Raw genomic sequence first — 23,121 nt, forward strand, 5'->3', positions numbered from 1 at the left:
CTGATCGGACTCAGAAACATCTTCCATCCTCTCATACCGATCTCTGGCATGTTTCCGCGGTTTCTTAACCTGCGGATCTTGCCCGATGGGTTCCTTCCCTGATCGGTGTGAGGGTTCTTCATCTGGGATCACTATCGCGCTTCGCAGTGTGACCCTCTTTGCCTGTAACCTTCTCTTCAAGTCCCTGTTATTTGCCTCTAAGACCGAGAGACGCTCTTGCATCTGTCTGAATTGTTCTTCGAGGCTGGGCTCCGGAAGGTGTTCAGCTATTTCTTCCGAGGTGAGAGGCAGGGTGCGGTTATGGTGCTCTATCTCCGTCTCCTGGTTAGAGACAGCGTTCACGGGTGCGGACGAACTAGCCATATTCTTCAGCTTGTCCCCCTCCTTCTAGCGCCAACTGTTGACCTGTAAAATTAGTACAACAATATCTCACGAAAATATACTGACTCCGAGTACAAGGCCTCCGAGTACAGAGGTGATTTAGGCAAGACTTTCTCTTTATACAGACGAATCTAATACAAGAGAGCGATGTTTTCTAGAGATTTTAAGTGAAAGAAAGTGCGTAAAAAAGTCCGTCCCTCGTTCTGTGTTGCTGCCTCTATTTATACTCATCTGGTCGTGTCTTTGACGGTTATTTTGAGGAACGTGGGGTGATCAATCCCACGTTCTGGACGGTTATGGGTAACCGCCTTTCGCCTCTTTCGGAGGTGGGTGGTTAACGCTCCTCGTGCGGTTCCTGAACCGTCGAGGTGTGCGTTTTATAGCTTGAAACATGTTTTCTATTAGTTTTGACTAGTCTTTGACCCACGTTCTTCTCTTCTCTTCGAAGTTCTGATCGGTGGGTTTCGTTCTTAACTTATGAACGGTTCGTTCCTTTTCAATGGATGACCCTTGGGTTTACTTAACCTGAGCCCGGTGCTGGATTCGTATTTCTGCTCGGTAGTCCGACTAGCCAGGTCGGAGTCTGACCAATTTATCCCGTAACAAATATTTAGTTCTTTATTTTAGGTTGGTATCAATAAAACCAAGAGAACTAACCACACGTTTCTAACTTTCCAAAAGTGACGAAAACAGTTTTTAATGTGAAGCTTGTCGTACTGGTCGTGTCAACCTATCTTCTTCCCTTGGCATGGCTTTGAATTGAAACTAAAACTTTGCTTTTTCTTTAATCTACCAAGCTCAACCCAAAAGATAGTTGTTGGGATATAATTAATTTCATGGATTGACCCACGTAGTGAAAAAGTTATTATCATGGTTTGGCTATCCATATCAAGCTTCGGCTGTTTTGAATAAAAGCAAAGTGAGTATGGGGTATTGTCTTTAAAACCTTGATTATTTAATTAATTATTTTTATATTCTTCACAGGAAAGTAAATAAATAAATTATTAAAATGGTTCCATGCATATAAGTTTACACTTGGAATCACTAGTAACAACACTTTTTTTTCTTATTATTATTACGACTACTAAATGACTCGATGAATTAATAAAATCCGTTACCAATCTTATCATAATAAATATGGCATAACCTATACGTGTAATTCAAGCAGGTTTTGCGCGACTAGTGCCAAATAATAACGTTGCAAACTAATAATAATATAGGGTATTTGACACTTCAATGAATCAAAATCCAATGTTCATACTAATATAGAGTACTTCACTAAATGACAAAATCAGAGTTCAATAAATGCTTGGATTATAATTTCACTAATACTTTGAGCGATGCACAATGGCTAAGTCCCTTTAATTTATTAAAAGGCCATCCGGGTTTTAAAAAAAAATAATGGGTGATATAAATCACATATAATACCTGAAAACAAAAGCCAAAATTTTCAATATACATCTCAATTAGTCAAACTCATTCACTGGCTCACACTTATCTAGAGCGAAACTCGTACAAGAATTGTTATTTATTTATTTATTAATTTATAAAGATGTAAAGAAACCGATACATCCAAGATTCACTAAAGTAGGTATATCTTTTTCGCCAAAACATGTTTTTAGTAGTGTAATCACGCTCAACAAAAGAGTACTCTCTCACTCTTTCATTTTCTTCCTCTATAAATGACATTCACAACTTTACATCCTCACATACTCTCTACTCTTCTCAAACCTTTTCTTTCTCTTCTTCTCTCATTATTTCCTTTCCATTTTCATTTTCTCTCCCAAAGATCTTATTACGATGTCGAATCCTGAGGCCAAGTTCCACCAAAACCCGCCCCCAAAACCAAAAACACACGATCTTCTCTTCGTGGCCCAAATTTGCCTCAGAATTATGGCCATTGTGGCCACATTGGCTGCGACGTGGATCGTCATCACAGCCAAGCAGTCCATAGAGATTGTTGGCATAACTTTTGATGCTCGATACAGCTATTCCCCGGCCTTCAAGTAAACATCATTTAATATAACAACAAAATATTTATAGAAATAAACTTTAAAGTTTTAATTTTGGTATAGGTATTTTGCTTTCGCAAACGCGGTTGTTTGTGCCTTCTCGATCTTAACTACATTCATCCTCTTCTTTTTCCGTGGCTACTTCTTCAACCCCGCCAACTTCTTCATCATGTTCCTCCATGATTTGGTAACGTTTTCATTTTTATTTCTTTTATTTTTCTCCGACCATGCAAAAGTGAATAAATAATTCAACTAAAAACCAAATAAGTCATATAGTTTTTTATTCATATAATAGTACCCTTTTTTATTATCTAAAATTAAAAAAAATTAAAAAAAAATTGAAGATGATGTAATCAAATTAACCATACAACGTTAAAGATATAAATATGATAATAATGATAATATTTCATTTTATTTTTTGCAGTTTGCACTATTGATGGTATTGTCGGGATGTACGGCTGCAACGGCGATAGGGTACGTTGGGCAATACGGGAATAGCCACTCGGGTTGGATGGCGATTTGTGACCACTTTCACTACTATTGCAAGAAGAACGCGACTTCGGTCACCTTTTCTTACCTCGCCGTCATCATATATCTTGTCCTCACCATAATTTCGGCAAACAAGGCCAGGCAAATTCAAGTTTAGAAAAAGAAGGAAAAAACAAGTCTATAATTAGTTTTTGTTTGCTAGTTTTCATTTTCATGTGTAATATATGGGCAAAGAAAAAAAAAAAAAAAATTTGAGGAGGGTGTAATGTTGCAAGATAGCGAGTCCTTACTTTTTTATGTTCGGGGTTTGAATATGCTTTTGTTGTGTAATATTATATGGGCACTTTTTGTATAATATAATCTAATTTCGTTATGGTTTAACATGGTTGGTGAATTTTCGAAAATATATTTATATATAATAAAATAAAATGAAAAATAAAAAGATGAATAGGATGTGAGTGTGATGTGTTGAATTAGCCAAAAACTAGTTTGATATGGGAAGAGACGTAAGAGAATTAATGAATAAAGATGTTGCCAGAAACAAATTTTATGACGAGAGGCCACTATATATATATTTGTGCTGATGAGTTGGAAATTAGAACCATTGATCTTGACTTTCTTTGAAATAAAAACGCCCAACCAAAAATGACAACAATTCTTTTAATTCACTTTGAAAATTTTAATGGAAAATGCCGAGATATCATTACATTATATGTCTTTTCTTTCTTTATTCTCCTTAATTTGAAGGGGGGAATTATTTATAACATTTATTTATTTGCAAGTTTTAGATTCACAGTTTACTTCACGTTATCAAGAAGACAAAAGGAAGATGAGAAAAAAAAATGTAAGAGAGGATTTTTATGGCATTAATGTGACTTATGCATTATAGAACATTTCCAATACAAGCAACTAAAGTTGTTTTACATGTATTAAAAAATAATATTTTATAATTCAGTTGGGTCTCACTCAAGTGTCAAAAGTGACTATAATATCATAATCATTACTACACATAAACAACAAAGCAACTTTCATTGCTTGCATTGGAGATGGTCTTATGCAACTTTCTGAACTTTTGGGTGTCATTTTTTTTTTCCGTAGTTTTATGCAAATAGATTTGAGATTTGGACGTGGTTGCCTTATTATTTTAGCAATAGATTTTTATGCCTCATTTTATATTTGTTGCTAAACCAATACCTCTTTTTAGTGTACGTAAATATGAGCATTGAGTTAAACAACTAATGTCATTTTTCCTTGTGCAAATTTATTAATTTTGCTGTCGTTCGTTGTTATTGTGCTGTCATTTTTACATGCTCTATTTGTTTCCTTTCTTGAAACAGCACACTTTTCTTTCTATGAGAAATCAATTGAACCGTAAAAAAATCAGAACTGTAGTATCGTTTGAGCAATCAGATTTTTAATTAATTCAAATTAATTTAGCACTAGTTAGAACTGTTCTCAATGGTGTGTAGACTTCCCGAACAAGGAAAAAAGACAAGACACTAACAGTCAAGTTCTTATCAGGCCATAAAAAATTACCTATGGAGATTTCTGGATAAATTCATTTAATCGGAGCCCATCGACCAAGCAAAGGACCATTCTTTAATCTGTATTGAAAGAACTCTAAGATTACTCTTTTATTGAGGTATTAGTACTACTTTGTGAAGATATTGAATGCTGGGTAGTCCATCTAAAATCTGACAAAAGCAACACAAACAAAATAAAATTCAAACCATAATACAACCGGAAACTAAAATTTAAATAAAAGAATAAAAAATAAAAAAAAACTGATGGCTTACCCAACATTGCACCCTATCCTCATTCGACCTTCATCGTCGTCTTATTAAATTTTAGGAGAGTTAAACAAATACCTCGTTGAAGATGGTAATTCTAAGAATATCTCATATTTTCAAATCCTTCATAAATATCTCTCTCTTTTTCTTTTTCCTTTTTTTTTCTTAAGTTCTTAGACGATTTTGCTCTTATTATAATTGAAACCGTAAACATGTAAAAAAAAAAAAAAAAAAAAAAAAAAACACACAACAACAACAACTTTAATTAAACTGCAAAAAATAAAAAATAAAAATAAGTAAAATAAAAAACATTTTAGTTTTTTTTTTTTAATTTTAGTTCGAAAAGAAGAAGCTATGGAAGGTAACTCCTTCTTCATCTAGTATTGTATTATTTAATTTGTTTTTCCTTTGCCAAACATCCTTGGTTCCCTCCATAAATTGTATGCAAATATTATGTTGTAGAATATACATAGCTGTCATTTGGCCTTTATGTGTCATTGCACCGTGATTCACACTCTTGTCTATTTTTTTTTTTTTTTTTACCGATCATGTTGTTGTTCTGATCATGTTGTGATTCACACTCTTGTCAGGGCCCGAGCCGCGTATGCGAAAGTCGAAAGTCTCGAGTGTCGCTATTCTAACTCAAGAATGCTCTTCGTTCGTTGCGGAAATCTAAAAATAAGAAGAAAATAAACTTAGAGGAGCGCAAAAGCACGCGCGCTCCGACGCTCAACATTAGTCTGATTACTATGCGTGAGGTATGGATACCGTTATTTTTTTATAATATTTGAGAGAATCGAACTCGATCAGAGTGAAAGCAAGTGCGGAGAGTTCTTGGCAGCATTTCACGATTCTGGAATCGAGTGATTGTGTTTAGAAAGAATTGTGTACATTTTTCCTCTCTGGGAGAGGAGTCTATTTATAGTGATTGGATGGCTGAAAAAAAGCCTTCAAAGTCAGATTGGCAAAGGCCGCGCACAAGTTCACCTGTTTTCTCGTTGGCACGGTGCGCAATGTGAGGGCGCGACGTGCCAGGGACATTTTTGTCATTTTCATAATTTTTTTTGTCTTTCTTTGTGGGCCCGTTTTGGATGGATTTTTTTACATTCGTGAATTTGAATCGGGCTTTTTTGTGGGCTTCATTTGGGCTTTGACATATAATCTCTTACATGTCACTAAACATTTAATATTTTCGAAAATGACCGACAACACTATCTAATTACTTTTAGGTGTATTTTAAAACTAGAAGGATTGTTATTCAATATTAAGAGGATATCGCGACACACAGTTGCCTCATTTTTCCTTGCATTTGCTGTAAAGAAATTTTGTGAAGTTTCTTTGTTTTCATATTCCAAATCATATCAAACCAAAAAGAATCCCCCAACGGTTTATTATGACCCCGTGGCAGTGGGGTATTAATAATACCGTATTATCATTGACGAAATTATTCATAACACGCTTTCGTGAACTCTTATGCCTCTCTGCCAAAGAACAATCCCATTAAAAATATCAGATTCTACAGAAGAATAAAGAATGATAAAGAAAGAAACAAAACAAAAAAAAAAAAGACTACCAAATCCTTAAAAGCTCTCGGAGCTGTCATTTGGACTTTTACACCAACAAAATTGACAATGTACATAAACTAAACTAAAAACAAAAAATAAAACCACAAAGTTCTTCCAATTCACAAAGGTAGTTAGTCTAACCTTCTAAGAAAGTCCAACTTTGGCTAAGGCCAAAGGAAAGACAGAGACTTATATTTTTACACACTTCACTGTCATACAATACACACACGTATTCATATATATATATATATATATATATATATATATTAAAATAAAATGTGAATTTAGAAGGGCAAAACAAGTAGGCCCTTTTCTGTGTGTGTCGGTAGAAGCCAAGCCAAGAGAGAGCAGTGCAAATTTGGGGAAAGGCTAAGGAACAAAAGCACATGCTCAGCAACAAACCCACATGGTTTTATCCAATTCTTTCTTTTCTCTCTATCTTATATGATCACAGATAAGAAGTTAAATGAAACCAACAAACTTAGCTAGCATATGGAGTCACTTTTTCTAGTTTTGATAAATTATACCTCACTTTTAATGGTAGGAAAAGGAATTTATACTCGCGCTACTCAAGTTTCTGCAAATTTATACTACACTATAATTTTACTCTCTAGAAAATAACATTGTTTTTAATTTAAATTTATAATTACTTGACTTTAAACTTTATTTCCCTCAAAAAGGTATTATATCATGTAATAAAATTATGGAACTGGGAATACTTTAATATATATATATATATATATATATATATGAAACGTGAGGGTATAAATTGGCAGAGTTAAAAAAAGGAAGGTAGTTTAATTTTGTTCAAAATACTAATTTGCACACTTTAAAAGATAAAATAGTTTTCTACGAAAAAATTGAGTATTTTTTTCAGTTTACCTTAAATTTGAGCACTGATGTCATAGAGAGTGTTAATCTATATTAGTGTCATATGCACTCCGATGGACATCATTTTTTTTTAATTATTTAGAAAAATAACACATATATGCGTTGTATTTGAGTAAAATGTCGAGTTTATTATTTAATTTTCAAAAATGTCAAATTTATATCTTCTGTTTACTTAAAATGACGAAATTATACCCTAAAATAGATAACAGCGCAACAAATCTACATTTTTATTGACTTTGCATTGATATTGACTCTAATATAATAAACCGAACCAAACCCCAAACTAGTACTCTAACTCTTAAATTCCGAATTTTGAAATAAAAAATAGCCATTTATGTCTTGGATTTCACGCTCGAATCAGTGATTTTGATGACTATCGACTGTCGATTTTTATCTCTTTTATGTGTCTGCGTTCTAAATTCAGAGATTGTTGTTTGTTTTTTTTTCATTTTTAAATAAATTACATATAGGGCGCGAATGAATAAGGGTAAAATGAGGTTTACATATAAATATCAGAGTCAACATTAATGAAAAGTCAACAAAAGAAAATATTTTTATTGCACTGTTATCTATTTTAAGCAAGGATTCGAATACCGTTACCGATACTGTACCCCTGGACACAGATTTTACTGGGTTACCGGGAGATACCCTTGGTTTATCGAGGTATCCAGTGAGAGTAAGGATAAACCGTATTGATTAACTTACTGTTATCGACGTGGTTTACCGACAAATACCGGACTTACCGAGACGATATCTAGTGAACAAATATTTATAAAAAATCATACATAACATAAGATAGAAATGAAATAATATACGATATCTTCATTACATTATAACACAAGCCATATATAAGAATAATAATAATATAAGGTATATTAAATATTATTAATATCGAATCGGTTATATTTAAATATTTTTATCAATCTTCTAAAGTTAAATGATCACACATGATATAATTTTTATTTTATATTTGATAATTAATTATTATATTGTTAAATAATTAGATAAAAAAAAAGTTAAGAGTTTATAATAGAATTAAAGACATTTTTGGCCCCTCGTCTTTGACCTCTTTAACAATTTGGTCCCTGATTAAAAAAACTTACAATCTTGGCCCATTATGATCAGCCAATTTTCATATTTGGTACTTCTGTTAATTTTTCTGTCAAAATTGGCAGAAACTCATCACGTGCAAGTCACGTGTGCGAATTGTGAAGGGTAATTATGTCTCACCAATATTTCATTTCATTTAATTTAATTTAAGAATTTCAGAGTAAATAAAGGAACAAACATGGATGCTTACCTGTGTGGCTCCGCCGACCATTGAAGCTCCAGAACGACAGCTCCACCGCGTGGCTCGCCAGCACGTACACCCTCCCCGCCGCGGAGCACGCCACCACCACGCACCCGCCGTCGGGAATGCACCGGCTCTGGAGCCACGCGCCGGCCTCCACGTCGAACAGGTCCATCGACCCAGCGTACACGGCGAAGATGGTGGGTCCGACGGCGCAGATCCGGGCATGCAGCGGGGCGGAGGCACTCTCCGAAAGGGAAAACAACCATGTATGTGGATGTACAAATGCACAATCTATACCGATGGTTTTAAAATACCTGATCCTGGTGTTGATTACTTGTACACTTTATTTACGGATTTTACCAGTGACGCAACCACCAGAGAGACAGCGAAATGTCTTGTGATTTATATATATTAGCCAGTTACAAATGGTTCTTCAAATGTCGTTATCCAGACGGTTCAGAGAAGAAATCTCTTAAGGGAAACAATGTCTATCCAATTTCAAAACAAAATGTCTCAATGGTATGTGTATGAAACCTTAAAAATCTGGAAAAGCGGGGGAAAGAAACACTGGGAGAAAATTTGAGCTAAAATTGATATTTCATCTCCTCTGGAAAAATGTGTATAAAATGAAAATCAAAGCAAATTCACACATGTGGATATTTCGGTTTTTTACTCGATTTGCCTAAAAAAGAAAAAGAAAAACTGACTTCCAAACACAATAGATTAAGATTTTCGGTTTTCAAACATAGCATAGAGACTTGGTGATATATATTTAAAAAAAAAATATTTTGTAGGTGAAAATGGCGGAAGAGACGGTGAAGAGAGTAACGGGAATCAACCCATTGCTTTTGGCGGTGTCGAATCTTGCGGCTGCAGGTGTTCCCTCGGTCAACGGGGCTCCCGATTGTGCGGTGTCAATGCAACGAAACACCAACCAGCTCTTTCACCAGCCAGGCCCTGCAATAAGGCCCACCATTCCGCACCATCAGAGCCTAGACGAGAGCTTCATTGGAACCTCCTCGGTACCCAAGCAGATCGATATCGGGGGAAGCAAATTGGCTGAGCATGCCGTTCCGAGCGCGGGATCGCGTTCTTGGGGCTCCGATGCTACAGCCAAAGACGGCAAGAAGAGTCCTATGTAACCAGTACAATGGGTAGATATATAATATCCCCATGGAACCTCTCGCCTTCCTCGCCGCCGCCCCGCTGCATGCCCGGATCTGCGCCGTCGGACCCACCATCTTCGCCGTGTACGCTGGGTCGATGGACCTGTTCGACGTGGAGGCCGGCGCGTGGCTCCGGAGCCGGTGCGTTCCCGACGGCGGGTGCGTGGTGGCGGCGTGCTCCGCGGCGGGGAGGGTGTACGTGCTGGCGAGCCTCGCGGTGGAGCTGTCGTTCTGGAGCTTCGACGGTCGGCGGAAGGGAAACGGCGGAGCCACACAGGTAAGCATCCATGTTTGTTCCTTTATTTACTCTGAAATTCTTAAATTAAATTAAATGAAATGAAATATTGGTGAGACATAATTACCCTTCACAATTCGCACACGTGACTTGCACGTGATGAGTTTCTGTCAATTTTGACAGAAAAATTAACAGAAGTACCAAATATGAAAATTGGCTGATCATAATGGACCAAGATTGTAAGTTTTTTTAATCAGAGACCAAGTTGTTAAAGAGGTCGAAGACGAGGGGCCAAAAATGTCTTTAATTCTTTATAATAATCAAATTTGTCAATGTGAATTATACTTAGCCAAGTTAAGAAAAATAAAAAAAAATTAATGAATAAAAAATACAAGAATAAGGAATAAATAAAAGAGAACAAATGGAAAAACCTTTATATATATATATATATATATACACATACTCAAAACTCAAAAGTAAAGTACACAATTCAGCTTTTAAAATTAAAAAAAAAATTAAGTGGGCCCAAATTTACTCTCTCCTCTTATCACTTCATCTTCTTCCTCAAAACTACTTTTAAAATCACCATTGAAGCTCTCCAATTTTTATTGGAAGTTTATTTACATATTTCGGCGGTAACAAAAAAAAATGAATGTGGCGAAGTTCGGAAGTATTCAAAACTCGCAAGATTTGGCCGTGTTCGGAAAGCAGTTCGCTTCCCGTTAGGTTTACCCCGATTCTCCGTAAAAACTCTGATTTGGTAAGGAACTATACTGGAACCCCTCCCTTTTCCGATTCTCGGAAGGGAACCGACCGGTTCCCCCGAGATTTTAAACCTTAATTTTAAGGTATAATCTTGTTACTTTAAAGATCCATCAGGAAAATAATTAACTTTAGCGTTTGACATTGCTAAATAATCATTTTCATGTATTTATAAACGTAAATCTTAGATAAATAGTCACCTCATGTTAGGATACGTCATTATTTATAATTATTTATCTAAGATTTACTAAACGTTAGCTATTTAACAATATTAAACGTTTCAATTGGCTATTTTCCTAATTTTTTTTATTATTTTAATTAAACAGATGGTACAAACTCGATATTTTTAAAAATAATATGTTAAACTCCATATCTCACTCTTCATAATATATATATGCATGTAGCCGTCACATTGCTGTCGATACAATAATATGGCAAATCATTGAAATTCCATCAACATCAAGTAGGAAAAGCAAAAATAAAAAAAAAGTGCTAATTGAGGATAAAATATGGGTGTGTATTAGAGTTTAAGAGTTAATAGACGGTGTATGTGCACGTGGTTTTGGGTCCATAACTGCCTAAAGATATGTGCATTGTTGGGTGCATTTTCAAGTTACAACAACCAAATTAATTAGGGATTGTACTGTATTTACTCTTAATAAATCAATGGCTCAAAAGCTTCAAGCCATTATTGAGTAAATCGAGACACTATTCCCACTTGATCAGCCAGGCATACATGCATTCAGAAATGTTTTGAAGGCCTTTTCTTTATCTTGAATTGGACTGAATACAAAGATAATTAGAGTTCACATCTCTAAGGTGTATCTAATAGTAGTTTCTGATACAAGTCAATACAATTCTCTGTGCTGCTAATATCAATTTCTCTACTGCAAGAACAAAAGAATCCAAAATCTTGCAAAAAGGAAAAAGAAATATCAAACAACAAAAACAAGTGTGTGCTTCTATTCAGTAGTTTATGGAGATGAGTCCATACAAGAACAAGAAAAAATAAAATGCTAGTTAGCAACAGGATTCATTAAAACAGTTAGGTGACCAAAACCTAAAAAAACTCGTCTCTCTGCACAGAACCAAACTTCTAACATCAATTTTCTCTACCACAACAACAAATATCAAAGCAATTATATGAACAAAAAATCTTAAAAAAAAAAAAAAAAAAAAAAAAACCCAAGCATTATACAAACAGAATCACCAAATTCATCTCTAGTGTGTTTCTTTCTATACCCTTTGTTTATTTCGTCTGATCAAATCAATCAAGCTCTTCCGAAAACTCCCCATAATTTGCCGCGCTCAAGGCAGTCCAAGAGCTTCTTCGAGCCCTCGACGTTCGTCTCGACGAGTCTCTGCAAATACGCCCCGGCTCCGGCGGCCACCATCTCTCTCCGGCACTTCTTCGACTGAGAAACCGCCGCCAAAACCGCCACTGCGTACTTCTTGTCGGAGGAGGAGCTCGACGGGTCGAGAAGCTGAACCAGGCTCACTATCCCCTTCTCGTCTCGCCGGAGAACCTTCCTGTTTCCGGCGAACTGCATCAGCGCCGACAGAGCCTTTGCGGCGGCCTCCTTCTCCTCCGCGGCTTTTCCGTCAAGCATCTTTATCAGAGCTCCGACGCAGCCGCTCTCTCCGATCTCCTTCCTGGCCCTCGAGCCTCCAATCGCTCCGAGCTCATACACGGCTTTGGCAGCGGAGATTCTCGCTCCCATTACATTGCTCGTTAGAGCCGCCGCGGTTCTCGGGATGAATCCGTAGGAGATGAGCTCGTCGGCCACCGGAGAGATTGTCGCCAGGTTACGGAGAAGCTCGACGGCGACTTCGAGGCTGTTCGGCGATGGTGACGAGTCCCAGAAGTTCTTCAGGCATTCGATTCCGTTTTCTCTGACTAGCGAGAGCTTGAGGCTTTCGTCGTCGGAGATTAGGTTGCAGAGACAAGCAATTGAATTCTCCTGTGCCATGGCGGTCCCTGAGCTCGCTAGGGCTACGAGGACTACAATGCCATTTTCTTCGACGAAGTTTTCTTTGATCTCTGGAAATGCAGCGAGGTTTCGGAGGACTCCGGCGGCTGAGGCCTGAGAGCCGGGAGTCCCAGAACGGCAAATCTCGAGCAGAGACAAAATTCCACCTCTGGATCCAATCGCTCTGGCGTTCTCGCGGGAAAATGTTAGGGCTTGGAGGGCGATACAAGATTTTTCTTTGCTGAATCCGCTTCCGGAGTCCAAAACCCTTAGTAGGTGATTTAGTAAAGACAAGCCTTCTGCGATAAGGACTTGCTTTCCGCTCTCGACGATTGAAACCCTAGCGATCGCCGCCACGGCCTTCTCCTTCATCTCCGGCGACGATCCCGGCGAGTCTAGGGTCCGGACCACCGCCGGAACCACTCCCTGAGCGACGGCGATCACGACGTTCTTGTCGTCCTCGCCGAGGACTCGAAGCAGAGCGTCCATGGCGGAGCTCTTCGCCTCCGGAGCTCCGATCTGAAGCCGAGTCACCAAACTTCTCGATTCGGACCTCGCCGCCTCTCGCCGCGACGCCGACGAAGAAACCGCGGCGTCGCTGAGAATCCCGCTCCGGATCAGAATCTCGCCGTCCCTCGCCGCGCGGTCGAGCCTCGCGATGACGGAATCGATCTCGCTCTGCGTCCTGAGCTTCCCGTCGGCGAAGCTCGAGCTCTGGCACTTTCCGGCGAGCGCGACGGCGTCTCTGAGCACGTTCCCTAGGGCAGAGACTAGGTCGGAGGAGATAGGGTTTAGAAGTACCTCGGAGCTCGGGGACTCGGAGAACTCGGCGAGCTGAGATCGTATTTCGTCGAGCTTCGACTTGACCAGACTCCACTTCGCTTTGAAGGTCTGAACCGAAGCGATCTCCGAGTACAGCGACGCCAAGAGCCCATTCGAAACTCCGATCGGATCTTCCTCAGAAACTTTCATGGCTTTTGATTCCTTAATTCTTTCCTCTTTTCTTTCCCTTTCTCTTAACAGGAAGTCCAATCGCAAAGGAGCGAAAAGGAGAAAGAGAGAGATAAAGGAGAAAGCAGAGACTTTGAGAGTGTTTTAACGTATTGAAGAAAGAAATAATGAGAAAATGAAAATGTTGTCACAGAGAGAGAGAGACTGATACGACGACGTGGCATCGAATCACGCGCGAAGCACCGGAGCGTGTTTCCCTCGCTTACTCCACCTCACATATTACGTTTCTTCCTCTTAATTTCCCTGCTAATAGATATTCAATTAACATTACAATTATTGACTTAAATCTCGAATGTTTAATCAGTTTAACAATTACGTAAATTTTTAACAATTACTCAATTTGTATAACTATAATTTCAAAGATTACTGAAGTAATTAGGTGAATAATTACTCAAGCAATTTATCAACCACCACATCAACACAATAATTATTCTATTCTTTTTTAACCAAAATCTTTGCACGTGTAAAGCACGAATATCCCGAGGCATGTGCGAACTGCGGTGAAAAAAGTTGGGAAATTGAGCCGAGAAGAAGAAACAGAGAGACAGACTCAGAGGTGTGTGCACACATTAGGTACTTGTTCAATAATACTATTTAATAAGTGTGGGACCCATCTATATCTAATTATACGTCCTTTTTCTCTTATGTGACAGGTAGGACAGAGAAAGTTCTAAAAATCTCTTCTGCTATTTTGCTATAGTCACTGGACGGTGATGATGGTGAGTGTCACAGTTTAGTCTGTGACCGTTAGATCGTGGGTCTGAATTTCTGAAAGATAGTTTCAGTCTGTTAAAGCTTTTTAAGGACACATTGTTTTTTCTTGGTCGCCAATGATTGGGCTTTCAGAGTCTCATGAAATTTGGTACCACTAGCTCCTAGACTTTTAATTATCTGAAATATCTGAAAAATATCCCGTAATTTTTTTTTTCCATAAAAAATAAACCACTTGGCTATTTATGGTCGTCGTTAGTCCATGTTCCCATAAATATTAGTGCTCGTTACGCGTAGTTGTGAATTGCGATAAAGTGGAACAGAAAATTTTATGAACATTAGTTCACAAAAATAAAAGATTGCATGTTGCTGCTAAATAGCAGTTATCGTTAGTATTGTACATATTGTATAGTATTCTAGCAAGATGTCAATATTATATGGTATCAATTACTAGGTGACAAAGCACTGATAGGTAAGGATTAGATGATAGTAAGTAGTGAGATGCTTCTTGAATATATATGCTATTACAATTTTGTCAGGATCTTCTGTTTATTAAAAAATCTCACACATTAAAAAATTTATATCATGCTTTAAACTTTAAAGCATATAAAATACAATAATTGAGCCAGCAATAATTTTGACATACATCAGAAGACTTGTCTTCTTTATATATATATATGCTCATAATATGTACATATTGGAATTTAGAAATATGGATATAATAATATATGGGCTAATTAGCACTGTAGTAAGTTTGGTTTTGCATGACAGTGCTTTACAAAATTGGAATTCATTTGTTATTTAAATCTGAGTGAAAATAACGTAAGGCTAAATGGTTTCGGTATCTAACCCACTAAATGTGGTTACTTATGCAGTAATAATTTATACTGCTCTAATCACTTGAACCTTTAACCAACAAATACGTGATGAATTTAATACTTAGGACGAACTAATTTGAAAGCAACCGAATAAAAGAATATTAGGACTTGAAATTGGTATTTTGAGTGTGAAATAAATAATAAGAAAAACGCATTGACTTCTATCATGTTTCTTCTTTAAGAAAGCTTTTACTTTAGTTTATATTCAATGACGCGAAATTCGGATCAAGCCTTTACTTGGTCAATTTTGGCCGCTTATGGACCATATGTTTTTTTTATTAACGATCGTAAGAAAGTCAATTATATAAGATCATGAGGCAACAAACATGCTACGGTACGACGGGAATACCCATTTAGTTTCCAAAATTACATAAATACCATTTAAGTTTCTGAAACTACATAAATATCACTTAAGTTTCTGAAATTACATAAATACCACTAAATATTATAACCTTTACCATTTACATTTTTTAAAAATTATGATTAAAATCCTTTCAACATTAATATTTTACAATTATGCCACCAAAATTTAAATATATTTTAATATAATATTTTTTTAAGATATTGTTATTATTGTAATTAAATAAAAAAATTTCCCATACTACATGTTAAGTGGAATTTATATAGCAAAAAATTGTATATTATTTTATATATTAATACTTTAAATCTAAATTTAATGCTCTTAAATGGATCAATTAATCTCGTTGCAACGTCCGATATATCGCTTGTAATGAAATAAAACAAAATGCCTTAAATGTTTCAGAGAAGAAAAAAAAGTTGCCTTGAAATTTTCAACGCTTTTCTTCTTCAGCTCTTCCAATCTTCTTCTTTTATAGAGATTTGTTAATATCTAGCCACTTAATAGAGGGGATATTAAAATAGTAGCCAAACTATCATCATAATTAAGAAAATGGCCAATCTGACAATATAATATTTCAAACTTCCAATACTACCCCTGGATAAAAACAACCCACGCACTAAACCAAATCCTAAAAATCCTATTTCATCTACCGATCTGAAAAGCTATGAAAACACGACTATTGAATCGCCGATCTCCAAAGACTATACGGAATCGCCGGCGTCGGAGCTCGCGGTGGTGAGAACCTCTCCGACGCTATCGGTGGTGGCGGAGAATTCATGGCGGATTGTGGAGCACATGTGACATGACGTGGTTAAGCAGAGAGAGAGTAAGATCCGCGAGATCCAAGAGAGCAGGAGAGAGCTGCGCAGTGGAATCAGAGAAGCTCGTTGTTGTTGGCGGAGCTGCGAGAGTTTTTCCGGGCGACGGACTTGACAGAATCGTGACAATCTTTGAAGCGTTGGATTTTTTGATGAGTGTTGTGAATCGCGACAATCTCGTATCTCTCGGAATAAGTTTTAATTCAACTAAAAAATTGAGATCGTTCATCAAAGTGTTTGGATAGGTTAGGGTTTTAAAGCTCTGCGTTTGGTTTCGGAATAATGTATGCAAATTTTAAGTTATCTGGGTAGGTTACGAATTTAGGTTCTATTGATTTATAGCACTTCTTTGTTATTTGTTTGTCAATTCTACTTATTTTCGAGTATTCATCGTCGATTTTGAAGAATCAATTTGACAACATATATCATGGAATCGTATGGAAAATCAGAGACAAGTATTTTGTTTTTCGGTAAATAATATTTACTATCATATGGTTTGGCTGTAAATATTATTTACCATGAAATATTCAGAGTTTGATTACTATCAAACAACTTACATAGTTGTACTGTATAAACCAGAGCATGCTTGATAATGATTCATGTCTATTGAATTCTTATAGCTAATTAATAATAGATTTCAAGTTAAATTTTTTTTATTTACACCCATATTTAACATTATTCACTACTACGTAAATATTATTTACTACCAAAATTTCATTTATTTACTATCGGTGTTGTCATAAATTTGTTGGTTAATACTATAAAATGTTATTTACTACTTGATTGTTAGTTAATTTACAGTGTGCATTACTTGCATGCGCTTCAGATCTCCGGCGACCACGCACGGCTCGTGCTCGACACGCTCACTTCAGTGCTTCACTCAAAATCAGATGTCGAGGTCGAGGAAGAAGAAACCGATAGTGCCGATATGTGTGTGATCTGGTTCTTTTCTTCTACATTCAGTCCTACAAGAGGCTTCTTCCGAGGATGCATAAGGATTCTGCCTCTGTTGCCAATGTTTAGTCTTCCACATCAAATTTTGGTGATTTTTTGTCGGCTCTCTCTCCATTGCAGGTAAAAAAAAAACTAATTGAATTGAAGTCGATTGGAACAAATTGTCTTTCGGACCATTAGCTAGAGGTAGATTTATGTTGTTATATGTTTTGATCCGTTTTTCGTTTTGATTTCATTTTGAATTTGGGTGTTAATCCTATTTACTGATTGATTAACTATTAATGTGAATAAATTTTTGGTGTTAATCATATTTACTGCTTGATTAACTGTTAATCTAAATGATTTTTTGGTGTTAATCATATTTACTGATTGATGAACTGTTAATCTAAATTTAGGATTAATTGATTGATTAATAGTTAATGTTAAGTTGATCCTATTTTCTGTTAGATTAACCCTAGAATCCAATTATCAAACCCTAGAAGTCGTCTCCGGCCTCCGACACAACGAAAATGTAAATTTAATTCTATTTACTGTCTGGTTAACTATTAATCATAATGATTTTTGGTGTTAATCTTATTTATTGATTGATTAACTTTAATGTGAATTAATTTTTTGTGTTAATCCTATTTATTGATTGATTAACTATTAATGTGAATGAATTTTTGGTGTTAATTCTATTTACCGATTGATTAACTATTAATGTGAATGAATTATGGTGTTAATCGTATTTACTGATTGATTAACGACATTGGAGACGATCCAGTTAATGATAGCGATCGGAAGCTAGGGCTGGGATTTCGCATTTGAAACTCCGATGAAAACTCGAATTCTGGCACCGAAGATGGCGGAGATGACAGTTAATAAGATTTACTTTTTTTCTTGTTGCAGTTAATAAGACTTACTGTTATTCTTTTTAGGGTTAATAAGATTTACTATTGTTCTTGTTACGGTTAATATGATTTACTGTTGTTGTTGTTGTTACGGTTCATACGTTTTACTGTTGTTCATGTTACGATTAATAAGATTTACTGTTGTTCTTGTTACGGTTAATAAGATTTACTGTTGTTCTGTTATTATTAATAAAATTTGTTGTTGTTCTTGTTACCGTTAATGATATTTACTATTTTTCTTGTTACGATTAATACTATTTACTCTGACAGTTAATAATATTAACATTTAATGGTATTATTGGAATATTGAAATGTTATTATAACAAATTGGCTATTTTTCTAAATATATTAATAGTTGAGCTATAATTTTAAAGTAATGGATTGATGTTGATAAATTTTAGAGTGATTAGTCAGATCATTTTCCCCTTTTTTCTGACTATTTGTTATTTGAAATTTGTTATTGATTTTAGATTAAATGATCGAAGCAAAGAAGAAGAAGAGAAGGAAAATGCAAAGCAAAAGTTTGGAGGGATCAGGGTGGGGCTATCACCTGATGATGGTGCAATTCAAAAAGCACATCAACTTCAGTATATAAAAAAAATTTCCAGAAATATTGGGCTGCAAAATGTCGTTGAGCAGACAATTTTGTATAGGGTCAAGTCTTTGATGGTATAAATATTAATATATTGATGTTTAAACTTTAAAGGATAAATTTGTAATTTTAGTTCACCCCTGCAGACCAGTAAGCTGAATGAACCTGAACATGAACAGTACACCATTCCTCTCTTTTATATATATATATACAAGTAATATGCCCCGCACGTTACAGCGGAATAATTAATATATTTTAGTCTTGAGGAAGTAATATATAGAGACATATCTAAAAATATCTAGGTTTTAAAAAAATAAATTTAAACTTTTTTAGAGACTTTTTTATCTTTCTAATTAAAAAAAATTCGCTACGAATAAACAATACTTGTGTCTAGATTCAATCACTTATTTTTTTAATATAAAAAATAATAAATTTACTGTAGCATGATCTGAGTTTAGGAGCTGAACTCTTCTTTATATATATACAAGCAACCCGTACGTTGCTGTGAAATAACTAATATATTTTAGTATGAGGGGAGAAATATATAGAGATATGTTCAAAAATATTTAGGTTTGAAAAAAATATATTTAAAAGTTTTTGGAGACATTTTTATTTTTCTAATAAAAAAAATACGAATGAACATTATTTGTGTTTATGGTCCAATATTTTATTTTCTTTCATTGAACAGTGTAATATATATATATATATATATAATATAATATATTATATATAACCCTACTATTCAACTTTATATATAATATAATCCCCACTATTCAACTTTATATATAATATATATATATATATATATATATATATATATATATATAATTTGCAAGTATTAAAGAGAAAAAAAAAAAAAAAAAAAAGCTAAGTCAATGATTTACACGCGTGTTCACAATTGCCAGCTTCTCGTCGAAGGATCAGTAAATTGCATGCATGTTACTATATAAAATAAAAAATTGCATGCATGAAATGATTAGTTTACACGTTATGTTTTCAAACTAGAACTTTACTCACATATGCTTTATATCATAATACCATTTGAAAAATACAATTTGAGTTCGTTGGTATTAGGGTGTAATCATATAAATAATTAGAAAAACGCATTGACTCGTATCATGTTTCTTTTGTAAGAGAGTTTTTATTTTAGTTTATGATTACACTAGGATGTAACACGCAAAAATTCGAAATATCATTTTCGATATCATTTCGTGTGAAACCCCACAATTTCAAAATATTTATGAAGTTTTGTTACGGATTTTTTTTTTAAATCCAAGTTTTGATGATGATTGTTGTATATATATATATATATATATATATATATATATATATATATATGTATATATATGAAAAGTAATGAAATATATTTATAAATACTTAGTCGTTTCACTTTTAGAATAAATAAAGTATATATATATATATATATATATATGAATGTCTGTGCTATATATATATGTAATTAAATTATATAAATATACACACATGTGTTTGGTTGGGTTACGTATAACCTGATATAACTTTTCCCTTTTAAACAAATTAAAAGAATATGATATATATATATATATATATATATATATATATATATATATATATGCACACGTTTATTTGATTGCGTATTTAGTAATTGGTATCATATATGAAAAGTAAATAACGAATTTTTTTTGGATGAATGATTTCCTTCTAGAAGTATCACGCCAGAGCTTTTTTTTTTTCCTCTCCTTGCGCGTGTTTTGTAGACAAAAAGTAGGATTAGTTAGGGTTTGTTTCAAAAACCTTATATATATAACTAAACAACTTTAATTGTTTTTCTCTTATGCACGCTGTTTTTTTATCTTCTTCAGAATCTCTCCAGCTCTCTTACTCACGATTTCTCTCCACCTTTCTCTCTATCCCTCTCTTCTTTTCCTAAAAACCCTAAGCACCAAATACTAATTAGATCCATCTTGTTTAGAGTTTAAAGCTTTTAAGAAGGGTTTCTCTTCATCCCTGAGAAAGGTATTTTTCGTGTAGCTCTCTAGTGTACGTGAAAATTTATGGTTTTCTTTAACATTTATTTGAACAACAACTTTTTTAAAAGAAGATTTTTTATCCGGATTTATTCAAACCCTAATTTTAATATACGTACCGTGGTTTCAAAAGTAATTATTTTTCATCGACTCTTTTTTGAAACACTAGTTTTACATGTCTTCTATCTAAATACGTAATCGGAAAATATTTTCAGATAATACAGTATATTTTCTGATTATTTTCAAATCGGTGCGCAAACCTGATCCGCTGGTCTGGCCTATTTCCGATTTTTCAGAGTTTAAACGTTTACTGTTGATTCAAAAATTATGGTTTTGCGTTGATTCTTTTTTGAAAAGTTAGGTTTAAATGTCTTCTATCTAAATCTTTAATGGAAAAATATTTTTATGAAATACAAAATATTTTCTACTTATTTTAAAAACGGTGTGCAGACAGTTTTTGGCAAAACTTTTAAAGTTAGATTTTAGCAATTTTTTATTTTTAATAAATAGTTAAAAAAAAATTGACCGTGGTGCCTTTACAAAAAGTGATCAAAATTATGTTTTATACGTACTGGAAGTTTTACAGAAGTTTTATCAGAGTTTTAGTTTTTCACCGAAACCCTAATAGCCACGGGTATTTTGGTAAATTCACTTTGAAAGTTATTTCTGAAAATTTCCAGAACCAAAAGTGTCTTGAATCCTTTTCTCAGCTGATCCCGGTAGTCTTTTATCCCATTTAGGTTACAAGCCTTTTAGAGCGTCCAATTCCTTCGACGGTCTACGATCGTAACTTCCGTTATCCAGGTGAGAATAATCTCACTACAACACGGATTTATTCGAAAATAAATTAGTGACTATGCGATGTATTTTAGTTGTGTTATGTGACTTTATATGTTTGATTGTCTTGGTATGATATGATAAATTATGAATGATATGTTATGATATGCTGAGTTTATGATATGATATGGTATGGTATGCTATGTGATGATATGATATGGTATGATATGTTATGTGATGATATGTTATAAATTAGAATACTTATATCATGTTCTTTTTCTAGTCATGTTATCATGTATATTGTATGTCATACGTCATTCGTTCATGTAACGAAAAAAAAAAAGTGAAAAGATAAAGATAAGCAAGGGAGTCGTACCGCCTCGAGCTACGGAGGTCTTAAGGAGAATTTCTCGAGCCGACTTACGGGCCCAAATGGTTAAATTTCTCGGGCCGAGGCCCTAATAAATTTATTAGATAGAGCGAAGTGTGGGACTTTGCAACCCATATCTTCGTATCTAAAGTGTGCACTGAAATAGGTATGACTTCCTTAGGGAAACCCCGAACTAAAAGTTGATAGAATCAAGAAAAGAAAGATCAAGTCATGAATTAGTTTTAAAATACTAATAACCGGTTCATGCATTGCATTACTCTTTTTAATTTCTGAGCTTTATATTATTCTTGCTGAGCATAAGCTGATTTCTTCGAAAAAATATACGTTTGTGTTGTAGGTAAACAACTTGCAAGGAACTGAGCAGGGCGGACTAGCGGCGTCGATAGCGAGATGGTTGGGTTATGGTTTTCATTTACAGAATAAGTCTTCCGCCCTAAATCTTTAAGAAATAAATTTTTAAAGTTTTTATTTTCAATTATTTCAAAGTTATGAAATTTCAAAGAGTTTTCTAATTTAGTTGAGACTTAGACTATGGATTATGTTTTACTTTTTTTGCCGCAATGTTTAGTTTTAAATTCGTATTTTCAATTTTGGTTAACTACTTCTCATGAAATGCTCGATATGCAGTCTTCATATTTTCTTAAATGCTTTTGTTTCTTTTTAAGATCTTTAAAATTTTTGTTCGCCTTGATTCAATGTGTTTTAAAAAAAAAAAATTCTCCAAGTTTCTAAAGAATTTTCTAATGTTTAAAAAGTAAGATAGTAAGACGGTCCGAAAAGGCGGATCATCACAGTTGGTATCAGAGCAACGAACCTACGACCCCATTCGCTATCGATCGCACGGCTGCCCCTTACTCAAGTAAGTTAGTTTTGTTTTATTTTTGTACCTTTAGTTTAGTTTTTTTCTTACCTCTCTTATTAGATGGATGATGAAGTAACAAAGCCCGTGATCGCGGAAACCCGATGCCGCAATGACGATAGCAACCTCCTGATCAAATTCCTAGGGACGAAACCTCCAGTTTTTAGTAGCGAGGTGACAGATATCATTGGCACACGGGAATGGTGTAAAAAGAGTACCGATATATAATAATTAGTGGTCATGAGTTAAAGATCGATTTTATATCGTCTTGGAGATGAAATATTTTGATGCCATTTTTGGAATGGACTTTCTGGAAAA

General features: G+C 34.9%; 2 protein-coding genes across 2 annotated transcripts; one reads left to right on the top strand and one right to left on the bottom strand.

The window, feature by feature from the left end:
* Positions 1 to 2,101: 2,101 nt before the first annotated feature.
* Positions 2,102 to 3,220, top strand: LOC149383162 (CASP-like protein 1F1). The gene is made up of 3 exons (XM_089629430.1): positions 2,102 to 2,387; positions 2,457 to 2,580; positions 2,818 to 3,220. Exons 1-3 carry the CDS (start codon positions 2,182 to 2,184, stop codon positions 3,037 to 3,039), a joined length of 552 nt encoding a protein of 183 aa, XP_089485556.1. The 5' UTR covers positions 2,102 to 2,181; the 3' UTR covers positions 3,040 to 3,220.
* Positions 3,221 to 11,519: 8,299 nt separating this feature from the next.
* On the bottom strand, positions 11,520 to 13,666 carry LOC149383163 (ARM repeat superfamily protein). Its single transcript, XM_089629428.1, has one exon. The coding sequence runs from the start codon at positions 13,525 to 13,527 to the stop codon at positions 11,857 to 11,859; it is 1,671 nt and encodes a 556-aa protein (XP_089485554.1). The 5' UTR covers positions 13,528 to 13,666; the 3' UTR covers positions 11,520 to 11,856.
* Positions 13,667 to 23,121: the final 9,455 nt, after the last annotated feature.

The sequence above is a fragment of the Urtica dioica genome, chromosome 10 (genome assembly GCF_054948205.1).
Source record: "Urtica dioica subsp. dioica isolate 48M chromosome 10, U.dioica_male_clone48M_v1_H2, whole genome shotgun sequence".
Lineage (NCBI taxonomy): Eukaryota > Viridiplantae > Streptophyta > Magnoliopsida > Rosales > Urticaceae > Urtica > Urtica dioica.